A 12,749-nucleotide genomic window follows, 5' to 3' on the forward strand; every position below is an offset into this window, starting at 1 on the left:
CCCAGGAACTGAGACTCTGCTCTCCAGAGCTTTCCCACACTCTACCCATTGATGGAGACCCTGTGAACAATAGAAGTGTGCTCTATTCATTTAGATCCATCTGGAGGAAACTAGCATGCAATGACCCCTAATATTAAAGGTTTATTTTGTAAAATATTTTATCAACATAGAGTTTTATAAATGTACAGACAATTAGATTACTTGAAGTTTTAGATGGCAGGATAAGACTGATTGAAAATAGGAATACTTCTTCTTTTTGAAAATATTGGTGAATTACTTAGTGGGAAGTCATTTTTGTTGTATCATTTTGTTTCTGTTAATTTTGTGTTTACTGCATTGTGATCAGAGAGTTTAGGGAGTTTGTTTTATTAAGAAGAAAACATTTATTGTTTGGCAGCCAGACTCTTTCTTATACCTGAAATCTTTGGTCTGCATCTGTGTCTATTGTCCCATGGGAGGTCTAGTGAGAGAGTCCACCACACTTTCCCACACTCTCTCCATTCACTGCTCTTCAATGGAGGAACAATAGACGTGTGTCTCATTACCCATTACATTACTCAAGAGTGTTCACCCCTGTGCTTCCAGCAGGAATATTTGTAGTGGTGTTTCTTTCAGCAGTTCTGTCACCTGGACAGCTGGAACTCTTAAGTTGGCACTTTTCTAAAAGTTGGGAAATATTATTATAGGCAAATACTTGATCTAAAAACTGAGTGACTAGAGATGCTAAAGAACATGAAGTAAGATTAAAGTCGTTTTTTTTAATTTAATGCAGATGTTCCTCTGCTTCTTCTTCCATATTATGATCATTTACTCTACTTCTAACTTTAATAATTTTATTATGTTTAAAAAAGACTAATTACAGAAAATGTCTGCATAGATATTGATAACTGGACTACTGCCACCAAAGCAAATATTGGTTGTCATGGTGAGAAAAAAAGATCCAGAACAACTGTTGTATTGGGACTGAAAGAAAACACTCTTGAGTTACACATTGGAATAAGACCCTCAACAGAAAAAATATAGAATATGTAATCATTTTTATTTGATAATTTTTTTTCAGTGCAAAGGACAGTTATTCCATTTGATATCATTAATTGTGTTCTAAGAAATTAGAACAGTAACACTGTTAGTAATGGCAGTGACAACCCTGTGTCCACTGGGACATGGCAAAACTCACACAAGTCTTTATAAAAGACACAGACAGATTCACATAAAAGCCAGCTGTGGCCATTATGTATGAATACATTTCATAAGTACAACACTCCAAGAAAAAGGAGATTACATGAACTATTCTTAAATGTTAAGAAAGTTATATATTTCTCATATTATTGAGAACTTAGAAAGTCAAATACTTTTCCCTCACAGAGGGAAATTCCTTCCAAAGCAAGAAGTTAAGTTTTGCTCAGAATTTCAGCACAATAAAATGATCACTTTTCAATCACATAAAACTGACCCAGGTCAGGATTTTTTCCATATAAAAACCATGAACATTATCACACTATTATAGCTTCAAAGATTAGAAACCATTTTTGTGATTTCCGAGTCTTCGCTGAAGACATGTACATTTTCATGACGTTAATGGAGTTTCAAGGAAACAAAGATCTGCTTGAAATCAAGCATAAAGGTGTCATTATAGTAATGACAGTATCTAAGTTTGTTTCATGTATAACCATGTGAAGAAAGCCAATATGGCAGTTTCAAAATGTCTGTAACTACAGAGTTAGTCATTAACAAACCCCTTAAAGGCACCCAGTGCAACTTTCGAGGCTTAAAAATAAACATTCAATGTCTTTTTTACACATAGTAAGTTTCAATAACTCCATACGATTACATATCGACATTCAAGGAGCATAGATAAGACGTCGTTGTGTGGTGAGAACTGATATAGAAAATCGATAACAACAACAATCGCCGCCATTTTCTTTATTTTTTGTAACCTACAATAAATAAAGCAGGATTCCAGTCAATGGAAAAATGGCCTCTCCCCACCGCGATTGTTGTTGTTTACGATTTTCTATCAGTTCTCACCACACCACGACGTCTCATCTTTGCTCCTTGAATGTCGATATGTAATGGTATGGAGTTATTGAAACTTACTACGTGTAAAAAAGACTAGAAATTGAATGTTTATTTTTCATTGAATGTTTACATAAAGTTGCACTGGGTGCCTTTAACATTCAAACTGCGCATACTTGTTCTGTTTCCATCTGGAAACATGTATATTCTTTTCTCATGAAAAGAAAATTAATCACATGCATTTGCAGGCATGAACACTGACAATATCAGAACAAAATGTCTTGGTTATGTATCGTCATCTGTAGTATTCTACCAGGGCCTCCAGGGGACGCTCTTGGCTGGACTCCTCTCTTTTCTCATTTTGTCTTGGTCCAATATACTCAGCTGAGGCAGGGCTGTCTCTTGCACAATCTGATCAGATGATGGCTTCAGGGTCTGGAAGTGGTTCAGAACTGTTCTGTGGGACTGTGTCTGAACATCTTTTCTTGACAGGAACAACCTCCTGGGCACACATGGTGAATCCCTGGTGAACAGCATCATGGGAGGGTAGACTCTTTGGCCGAAGCTTTCGTCTCAGGAGGCAAACAGTCATCTCCAGGATGTCTGCTTTCTCCAGCCTGGAGTCGGGCTGCTGGTTGAGGAGCTGTGGACCCAGGAAAGACTTGAGCTCCTCAATGCTACTGTTGATGCAATCTCTGCGCATCTTCTCCACAACTGGCTTTCTCTGCTGTAAAGAAGAAGACAAAATCATTAATATATTTGTTCGTTAGCTATATAAATATCAGGTTAACAGGCAAAGGTAACATCAAGTTTGAGACAGGTAAGGTTGTAATATTCACCTTGTGTGTCAGACTCAGGTGGTCCTTTGGGTAATCTGCTGTTGAAGTGATTGTAGGAGCCATAGCTGTAGCTGTAGTTCTCTCTGTGTAGAGTGAATCTGATCAGCACTGGCTTCATCTCCTCTATTTATGCTCCCAAATCTCCATATGAATGTGTGGGTCTTGGGCTGGTTGGAGTTTCTCACAGTCAGTAGCCAATGAGCTGCAGAGGACAATGAGGAGTTTGGAGCTGCCACATGCTGGGGGACAATGATCAGACCTCAGGGGAACAGGTGCTGGGTTGGGGGTGATGGAGAGAGACCCACAGACCCACTGTGTGGATGTGGGAAAGGACTGACCCTGTGAGGAGAGTTAATCTGCTACCTGATGTTGAGATCAATGCCAAAGACTGGACACACTTTTGAAAAAAACCTACTTTTTCTTTTTTTTAATCAATGTCCAAATACACTAGCTGGTTTTTCCTCATGAATTTGATTTTACTTTTCTATCATTTTATTACATATTATATATGCATCTTTAAGTGCGCTGGGTTTTCATATTGGCTGTTTTTAAACAAAATGTTTAAAATAAAAGTGTTTTGAAGCTGTAAATATAGTCCCAACCTCCTTATTTCATCAGTGCTTTCGCATCAGCTTTAATCAGAAAACACTTTGGAAGTTCTCTCTGAATTCCCTTGTTCAAAATGGAGGGAGACTCCTCTTGAGACTGTCCCCTCAGGTCTCCAGATGTAACAGATGTCATCCTGTCATGTGGCTGATAGAGTCACTCATTTGAGTTTCCCACACTCATTCCTCTATTCATTTACATTACATTTTACATTTAGTCATTTAGCAGACGCTTTTGTCCAAAGCGACGTACAATATAGTCCCAACCTCCTTGTTTCATCAGTGCTTTCGCATGCAAGCTGCCAAATTGCACATGTCTATCAAATGGGCTGACCTGCACAGACATGTGAAGGTTACAGATCTGTAGCAACCAAAAATTATCAGATGATACAGAACCAGAATTTGAACTGATGGGTTCAGATGATGAGAGCGATGACCAGTTTGATGAATAACAGTGTGTGTTCAGTGTAATCATTTTGATTATATTACTTGCAGTATGGATGTATTGTACATTTTCCTGTATCCTTTACCATTTTGAAGTAAAGACAAGTTTGTGACCTAACTGACTTTTGTTTAGTAACTTTCAGAGTAAAACGGCACTTTTGATATAAGGCTGGAAAATCACCCCTCAGAATGAAGCAGTATGGGTATATTGTACATTTCCTGAATCCTTGGAGTCATGTGAGTATTCTAGTGCTAGTGATTTGTGTCTCCATTGTTCCTTGATGTCACAAGATTAAAAGAAACAATATGATTTAGGCGGAAATTGTGGAAAAAAGTGCGTGATTAAAAGTTTGAAGAGCTCCAGTGACCACTGTACTTGTCATACATAATCATACAAGGACTTGAATGAAAGCTTAGAGTGTCCCCTTTAAAATAATGCCAAACACAATGTTTTTAAGCACTGACAAATATCCTGAACTTGAGTCTAAACCAAGATATGTACCAGCGTCTAAAATGCATTTTTTTCCAAGGGGGGCGTTAACTTCAACAGCTGATAACTCTAATTTAGCTACGACTCAGGAAGGGTTATCATACTAAAATATCATCAACAGACATGGATGTTTTCAAAAATTATAAGTATTCTTTGCCCCCTTGAGTGGTACCGACATCTGGTCTGGCCCATGGACTATTATTTTGTAAAATATTTTATCAACATAGAGTTTTATAAATGTACAGACTACAAGATTACTTCAAGTTATAGATGGCAGGATAAGACTGAATGAAAATAGGAATACTTCTTTTTGAAAACATTGGTGAATTATTTAGTGGGAAGCCATTTTTTTGTATCATTTTGTTTTTGTTTAAATTTGGGTTTACTGCATTGTGATTAGAGAGTTCAGGGAGTTTGTTGCATGAATAAGAAAAAATGTACTGTTTGGCAGCCAGACTCTTTCTTATACCTGGAGTCTTTAGTCTGCATCTGTGTCTATTGTCCCATGGGAGGTCTAGTGAGAGAGTCCACCACGCTTTCCCACACTCTCTCCATTCACTGCTCTTCAATGGAGGAACAATAGACGTGTGTCTCATTACCCATTACATTAGTCAAGAGTGTTCAACCCTGTACTTCCAGCAGGAATATTTGCAGTGGACTTTCTGTCTTGCAACTCCTTAAGTTGAAACTTTTCTAAAAGTTGGGATATATTATTAACAAAAAAGTTTGGTGTAAAAACTGAGTGAATGAAAATGCAAAAGAGTATGGAGAGATTTGTGTTTTTCATTTAATGCAAATATTGCTCTGGTTTTATTCATCCCTTTTGCCATATTGTGTTGTATCACTCTACTGCTCAATTTAGTATTTTAAGATTTGAAAGTCTCTTTAAAAAAAGATTAATTATAGAAAATGCCTACAGAGACAATGATGGTTGTGGTATGTGGACCAGCATCACCTAGAGCTAACATTGACTTTCATGGTCTGAAACATCGATCAGTGTTCTTATTAGAGGCTGTTTATGCGAAGTCTAGTTTGTCTGCGTCCGTAAAGTTCATAATACAGATAGCCCTATCATTTAGACGAACACTCTCTATCCGCACACGGTATCTGCAACGATCCAAATCGGGGGTAGAAAGTGAGTAGATTTGAATCGGTACGGGGGCTGGTGTTCGTCTGCACGGATTCACGCAACCTGATGAGGTCATTGTCCCACGTGATCCACATGTGATCTCCAACCAATATATATAACACTTGTTATTGCTTTACATCTCACTAGTGGTGTGTTTCGAACTCACTCTCATTAATCCAGCCTACTGATTTTTGTTTAGCCTCCTATCTTGATCTAATTCTATTTATTCAGATGTTACATAACTTTCATGACCACAAATATAAATTGGCCAGCGATTTGCTTTTTTGTTAATAAATTGAAGTTAAAATGGTCGGAGCAAAGCCTCATGGGAAATGGGATGACAGACATGTCATGTTGTACTGTTCCAAACTCTTTATTATCAAAAGAAAATAGAATTCATTTTCGTATAACCTTTAGTCTGACCACTGATTTTATTAACCACCATATTGTAATGTTGTTAATTGGAGCTTGAATGTCTTGTGTAATGTGTTTATCCGTGTGCGGTGCTCCTTTACCGTGTGCTGTCTAGTCTTTTCTCCTACGCTTTTCAAGTTTTTTCAGTTGTCTGTAGCAGCGCTAAAGCGCCACCAACAGGCGTGGGGTATGTACTACAGCTACTACTACTGTCGGTCCTTACGCAGATCTCTCGTTACCAGGCTCCGTCCTTACGAAATTAAAAGATTCGATTCGGTGAATCTAGACTTCGTGTAAAGGGCACTTTAGCGTCACAAGCCCACTCAAGCCCCACCTAGCATCACCTGAATCCCACACCTACACACAGTTTGACAGTTAGCGTAGGCTTTTAAGGACTCTGTGTTTCTTTGAACATTGTGAGGGATTATTTATGTTCCTGATCTTCAAAACAGACTAATTACAGAAAATGCCTGCATAGATACTGATTACTGTAGTGGACAGCTGCCACCTAGAGCAAACATTGGTTGTCATGGTAAAAAAAAACATCCAGAACAACTCTTGTATTGGGACTGAAAGAAAACCCCCTACCTTGAGATCAAAAATGTAATAAGACACTCAACAGAAAATAAATAGACAATGTAATCATTTTTATTTGATAATTTTTTTTCAGCGCAAAGGAAAGTTATTCCATTTGATATCATTAAGTGTGTTCTAAGAAATTAGAACAGTAACACTGTTAGTAATGGCCCTGTGTCCACTGGGATATGGCAAAAATCACACAAGTCTTTATAAAAGACACTATCAGATTCACCTCAAAGCCAGCTGTGGCCATCGTGTATGAACACATTTCACAAGTAGAACACTCCAAGAAAAAGGAGATTACATGAACTTTTCTTAAATTTTAAGAAAGTTATATATTTCTCATATTATTGAGAACTTAGAAAGTCAAATATTCTTCCCTCACAGAGGGAAATTCCTTTCAAAGCAAGAAGAAAACATTTCGTACGAAACAAGGTTTTGCTCAGAATTTAAGCAAAATAAAATGATCACGTTTCAATCACATAAAACTGACAAAAGTCAGGATTTTTTTTTCTCATATGAAACCATCAACACGAATATCACACTATTATAGCCCAAATATTGGAAACCATTTTTGTGATTTCCGAGTCTACACTTAAGACATGTACATTTTCATGACGTTAATGGAGTTTCAAAGGAAACAAAGATCAGCTTTGAAATCAAGCTTAAAGGAGTAATTATATAGTCATGACAATATCTACGTTTGTTCCTTGTATAACCATGTGAAGAAAGCCAATATGGCAGTTTCAAAATGTCTGTAACTACAGAGTTAGTCATTAACAAACCCTTTAACATTCAAATTGCGCATGCTTGTTCTGTTTCCATCTGGAAACATGTATATTCTTTTCTCAGGAAAAGAAAATTAATCACATGCATTTGCAGGCATGAACACTGACAATATCAGAACAAAATGTCTTGGGTATGTATCGTCATCTGTGGTATTCTACCAGGGCCTCCAGGGGGCGATCATGGCTGGACTCCTCTCTTTTCTCATTTTGTCTTGGTCCAACATACTCGACTGATGGAGGGCTGACTCTTGCACGTCCTCATCAGAAGATGGCTTCAGGGTCTGGAAGAGGTTCAGCAGTGCTCTGTGGGACTGTGTCTGAACGTCTTTTCTTGACAGGAAGTGAACAACATCCTGGGCACACATGGTGAATCCCTGGTGAACAGCATCATGGGAGGGTAGACTCTTTGGCTGAAGCTTTCGTCTCAGGAGGCAAACAGTCATCTCCAGGATGTCTGCTTTCTCCATCTTGGAGTTGGGCTGCTGGTTGAGGAGCTGTGGACCCAGGAGAGACTTCAGCTCCTCGATGCTGCTGTTGATGCGATCTCTGCGCATCTTCTCAACAACTGGCTTTCTCTGCTATAAAGGCGAAAGAGGACATCATTAATATATTTGTTCATTAGCTATAGAAATATCAGGTTAACAGACAAAGGTAACATCAAGTTCGAGACAGGTAAGGTTGTAATATTCACCTTGTGTGTCAGATTCAGGTGTTCCTTTGGGTAATCTGCTGTGGAAGTGATTGTAGGAGCCATAGCTGTAGCTGTAGTAGTTCTCTCTGTGTAGAGTGAATCTGATCAGCACTGGCTTCATCTCCTCTATTTATACTCCCAAATCTCCATATGAATGTGTGGGTCTTGGGCTGGTTGGACTTTCTCACAGTCAGTAGCCAATGGCTGAGCTGCAGAGGACAATAAGGAGTGTGGAGCTGCCACATGCTGGGGGACAATGGTCAAACCTCAGGGGAACAGGTGCTTGGTTGGGGGTGATTGAGAGAGACCCACAGACCCACTGTGTGGATGTGGGAAAGGACTGACCCTGTGAGGAGAGTTAATCTGCTGCCTAATGTTGAGGTCAATGATGCTGACAGGGCACACGTTACTCACTACTGAATACACGTGTGAGACTGAGTTAGAGCATCTTCAAATCACTTTGACCTGCATCAGACCAAGTTTCCTTATCAATTGAAATCTCATTTTAATTATTTTTTTTTCATTTCATGAAAAAATATTTGATGTAATGTTTATAAAAAAGAGCCTTTTATTTATTATTGAAACTCATGAACTTATCATTAGCCAAACTGAAGGGTCGGTATCTCTTCACTCTTCAGTGCTATAATCTTCATTTAGCTCAAATTACATTTTGGAAGCCATTGGTCTTAAATGTCTATCACCTCCTAATTTTGCTTAATGGGGGGAAAACCCTCCTCACTCCTACAGTGACAGGAGAGGTGTCCAGATGTAACAGATGTGTCTTTTGTCATGTTGTTTTTCTTGATCATTTGAGTTTCCCATACTGAACACCTCCATTCATGTGAAAGCTCCTCATCACCAATGTTGTAACAGATGCATCTTGCGTAGTGTTGCTCATTTTAGTTCTCCTTTCTAAGTCCTCTATGTACTACAAAAGGCCCTATAAACACAAACAAACAGGAGCCACAGCGAGCAGCTCTACTTTGTGTTGTAAACTGATAATGACATCATCAAAAGCTGGAGGAAAAAATTAATCCGTATTGGCTTAGTGATGTACCAAAGAAGTTACCTCTAAGAAATGGCACTGTTATGATATGATAAGATGATACTGAACTGAAGGAAAATATTTAGCACATTGAACCTCAGAAAAATTTCACCAAACTTTTTCATACTGATATAGAATGGCCTCATGCATCATTTCATCAACAGGTTGCACAGTTTTGTATCTGCCTCTGTGACAACAGCAATAAAATAACGATGATATGAAAGTTTACTTTTTTAATACTGTTGTGTCAATTCTAGGATATACATTGACTAGAAAAGCCATCCCGCCTCAATGTTTATATGATTATTTGAATTCTTGAATTAGCTTGTCTTAAATACAGTACTTTGTTATTTTATGTGCTGTAGTAGCCTATGTATACAGTTAATAAACGAAAGAGACGCGTGCCTATTCCCTTGTGTGTCTGTGGAATCTCCAGTGGGACTGTGGATGCTAATGACTCCTCTCCAGAGCTTTCCCACACTCTGCCCATTGATAGAGACCCTGTGAACAATAGAAGTGTGCTCTTTAATGCTTATTGTTGTGTATGGAAGCAATTTCACTGAACCCTCAGAGTGAAATGTTTATCAAGATGAACATGTTCTGTGGCTTACATGTTTCAAATAATCCCGGATCGTTAAGGTCTGTGATCTGTGTCTATTGTCCAAAGAAGGTCTGAGAGAGTGTCCTCCATGCTTTCCCACACTCTCTCCATTCACTGCTCTTCAATGGAGGAACAATAGACGTGTGTCTCATTACCCATTACATTAGTCAAGAGTGTTCACCCCTGTGCTTCCAGCAGGAATATTTGTAGTGGTGTTTCTTTCAGCAGTTTTGTCACCTTGACCGCTGGAACTCTTAAATTGGCACTTTTCTAAAAGTTTGGAAACATTATTATAGGCAAATATTTGATCTTAAAACTAGAGATGCTAAAGAATATGAAGTAAGATTAAAGGTTTTTTAATTTTATTTAATGCAGACGTTCCTCTGGTTCCTCTTCCATATTATGATATTTTACTTTACTTGTCAATTAAATAATTTAAGTATCTTCAAAAAAGATTAATTACAGAAAATGCCTATGTAGATATTGATAACTGGACTACTGTCATGGTGAAAACAAAATATCCAGAACAACTCTTGTTTTGGGACTGAAAGAAAACCCCCTATGAGATACAAATTGGAATAAGACACTCAACAGAAAATATATAGAATATGTAATCATTTTTATTTGAAACATTTTTTTCAGTGCAAAGGACAGTTATTCCATTGGATATCATTAATTGTGTTCTAAGAAATTAGAACAGTAACACTGTTAGTAATGGCAGTGACAACCCTGTGTCCACTGGGACATGGCAAAACTCACACAAGTCTTTATAAAAGACACAGACAGATTCACATAAAAGCCAGCTGTGGCCATTATGTATGAATACATTTCATAAGTACAACACTCCAAGAAAAAGGAGATTACATGAACTATTCTTAAATGTTAAGAAAGTTATATATTTCTCACATTATTGAGAACTTAGAAAGTCAAATATTCTTCCCTCACAGAGGGAAATTCCTTCCAAAGCAAGAAGTTGAAAACGTTTCGTAAGAAACAAAGTTTTGCTCAGAATTTAAGCACAATAAAATGATCACGTTTGAATCACATAAAACTGACCCAGGTCATGATTTTTTCTATATAAAACCATGAACACTATCACACTATTCAAAGATTAGAAACCATTTTTGTGATTTCCGAGTCTTCGCTGAAGACATGTACATTTTCATGACGTTAATGGAGTATCAAGGAAACAAAGATCTGCTTGAAATCAAGCATAAAGGCGTCATTATAGTAATGACAGTATCTAAGTTTGTTTCATGTATAACCATGTGAAGAAAGCCAATATGGCAGTTTCAAAATGTCTGTAACTACAGAGTTAGTCATTAACAAACCCTTTAACATTCAAATTGCGATGCTTGTTCTGTTTCCATCTGGAAACATGTATATTCTTTTCTCATGAAAAGAAAATTAATCACATGCATTTGCAGGCATGAACACTGACAATATCTGAACAAAAGTCCTTGGTTATGTATCGTCATCTGTAGTATTCTACCAGGGCCTCCAGGGGGCGCTCTTGACTGGACTCCTCTCTTTTCTCATTTTGTCTTGGTCCAACATACTCAGCTGAGGGAGGGCTGTCTCTTGCACAATCTCATCATATGATGGCTTCAGGGTCTGGAAGTGGTTCAGAACTGTTCTGTGGGACTGTGTCTGAACATCTTTTCTTGACAGGAAGTAAACAACCTCCTGGGCGCACATGGACAACCCCTGGTGAACAGCATCATGGGAGGGTAGACTCTTTGGCTGAAGCTTTCGTCTCAGGAGGCAAACAGTCATCTCCAGGATGTCGGCTTTCTCCAGCTTAGAGTCGGGCTGCTGGTTGAGGAGCTGTGGACCCAGGAGAGCCTTGAGCTCCTCAATGCTGCTGTTAATGCGATCTCTGCGCATCTTCTCAACAACTGGCTTTCTCTGCTGTAAAGAAGAAGACAAAATCATCAATATAATTGTTCATTAGCTATTGAAATATCAGGTTAACAGGCAAAGGTAACATCAAGTTTGAGACAGGTAAGGTTGTAATATTCACCTTGTGTGTCAGACTCAGGTGGTCCTTTGGATAATCTGCTGTGGAAGTGATTGTAGGAGCCATAGCTGTAGCTGTAGTAGTTCTCTCTGTGTAGAGTGAATCTGATCAGCACTGGCTTCATCTCCTCTATTTATACTCCCAAATCTCCATATGAATGTGTGGGTCTTGGGCTGGTTGTACTTTCTCACAGTCAGTAGCCAATGGCTGAGCTGCAGAGGACAATGAGGAGTGTGGAGCTGCCACATGCTGGATTCTCCCACTGCTGGGGGACAATGGTCAAACCTCAGGGGAACAGGTGCTGGGTTGGGGGTGATGGAGAGAGACCCAGAGACCCACTGTGTGGATGCGGGAAAGGACTGACCCTGTGAGGAGAATTAATCTGCTGACTGATGTTAAGGGTCAATGATGCTGACAGGGCACAAGCTCATGACTGCTACACACACGTGTAAGACTGAGTGTGGTTTCAAGTTTTTAATGGAAAATATGATGGAATCATGCAGCCCATAAAATTGGATCATTGCAAATATTTGTATGTCCTTGATTCTTGAAAAATATCACTCATCACTAGGTAAACTGAATAGTCTTAATTTTCATCACATCATGCTTTGGATTTTCTCCAAGAATGCGAGGAAAGGTTTCCTTCCAAACCCGTCTATCACTATCAGTGGAAGTCTCAAGATGCCAACTGATCTGAACAACAAAAAATAGGTGAAATTGTAGGACCCTTTTGTTATTGTTCATTTTGTTCGGTAGAAATGAGAATCAGAATGATCCTTCTCCCTCTGTCAGTGAAGGGCTACAGATCTATCAGATGTGTCCTCTGTCTTGTTGCTGGTAGAAAGCTCATTTGGGTTGCCCACAATGAGTCCTATTTACACTTCAACAGGGCCCTCTACACAGCCAGGAGTGACAGCCATTAGCTTTGTTTTGAGTCAACTTCATAGATTGACTTCACCACAATATGGAGGGAAAGATCCTCATTGGCTGTATTTTAGGGGGATATTCTGACCTAAAGATATTGCCTGCATAATTTGATAAAATAGGGGTGTTGGGATAGGATTGGAAGATAGGAAATGTTGTTCATG

The 12,749-nt window shown here is 38.7% G+C and overlaps 2 protein-coding genes and 1 pseudogene across 3 annotated transcripts; all 3 read right to left on the reverse strand.

Moving 5' to 3' along the window:
• Positions 1-2,325: 2,325 nt before the first annotated feature.
• Positions 2,326-2,918, reverse strand: LOC308370748 (transcription factor HES-5-like; annotated as a pseudogene). The gene is made up of 2 exons: positions 2,856-2,918; positions 2,326-2,743 (listed from the first exon to the last, which is right to left on the reverse strand). The product of its transcript is annotated as a transcription factor HES-5-like (transcript).
• A 4,541-nt stretch (positions 2,919-7,459) lies between these two features.
• LOC308370897 (transcription factor HES-5-like) lies at positions 7,460-8,058 on the reverse strand (the record flags this gene model as incomplete). The annotated part of the gene is made up of 2 exons (XM_080845630.1): positions 7,460-7,882; positions 7,996-8,058. 2 exons carry the CDS (start codon positions 8,056-8,058, stop codon positions 7,460-7,462), a joined length of 486 nt encoding a protein of 161 aa, XP_080701756.1.
• Positions 8,059-11,129: 3,071 nt separating this feature from the next.
• On the reverse strand, positions 11,130-11,727 carry LOC308371471 (transcription factor HES-5-like; the record flags this gene model as incomplete). Its single annotated transcript, XM_080846382.1, has 2 exons — positions 11,130-11,552; positions 11,665-11,727. The coding sequence occupies 2 exons, from the start codon at positions 11,725-11,727 to the stop codon at positions 11,130-11,132; spliced, it is 486 nt and encodes a 161-aa protein (XP_080702508.1).
• Between the last annotated feature and the right edge of the window lie 1,022 nt (positions 11,728-12,749).

Source organism: Sprattus sprattus (genome assembly GCF_963457725.1).
Source record: "Sprattus sprattus genome assembly, chromosome: 10".
NCBI classification, from domain to species: domain Eukaryota; kingdom Metazoa; phylum Chordata; class Actinopteri; order Clupeiformes; family Clupeidae; genus Sprattus; species Sprattus sprattus.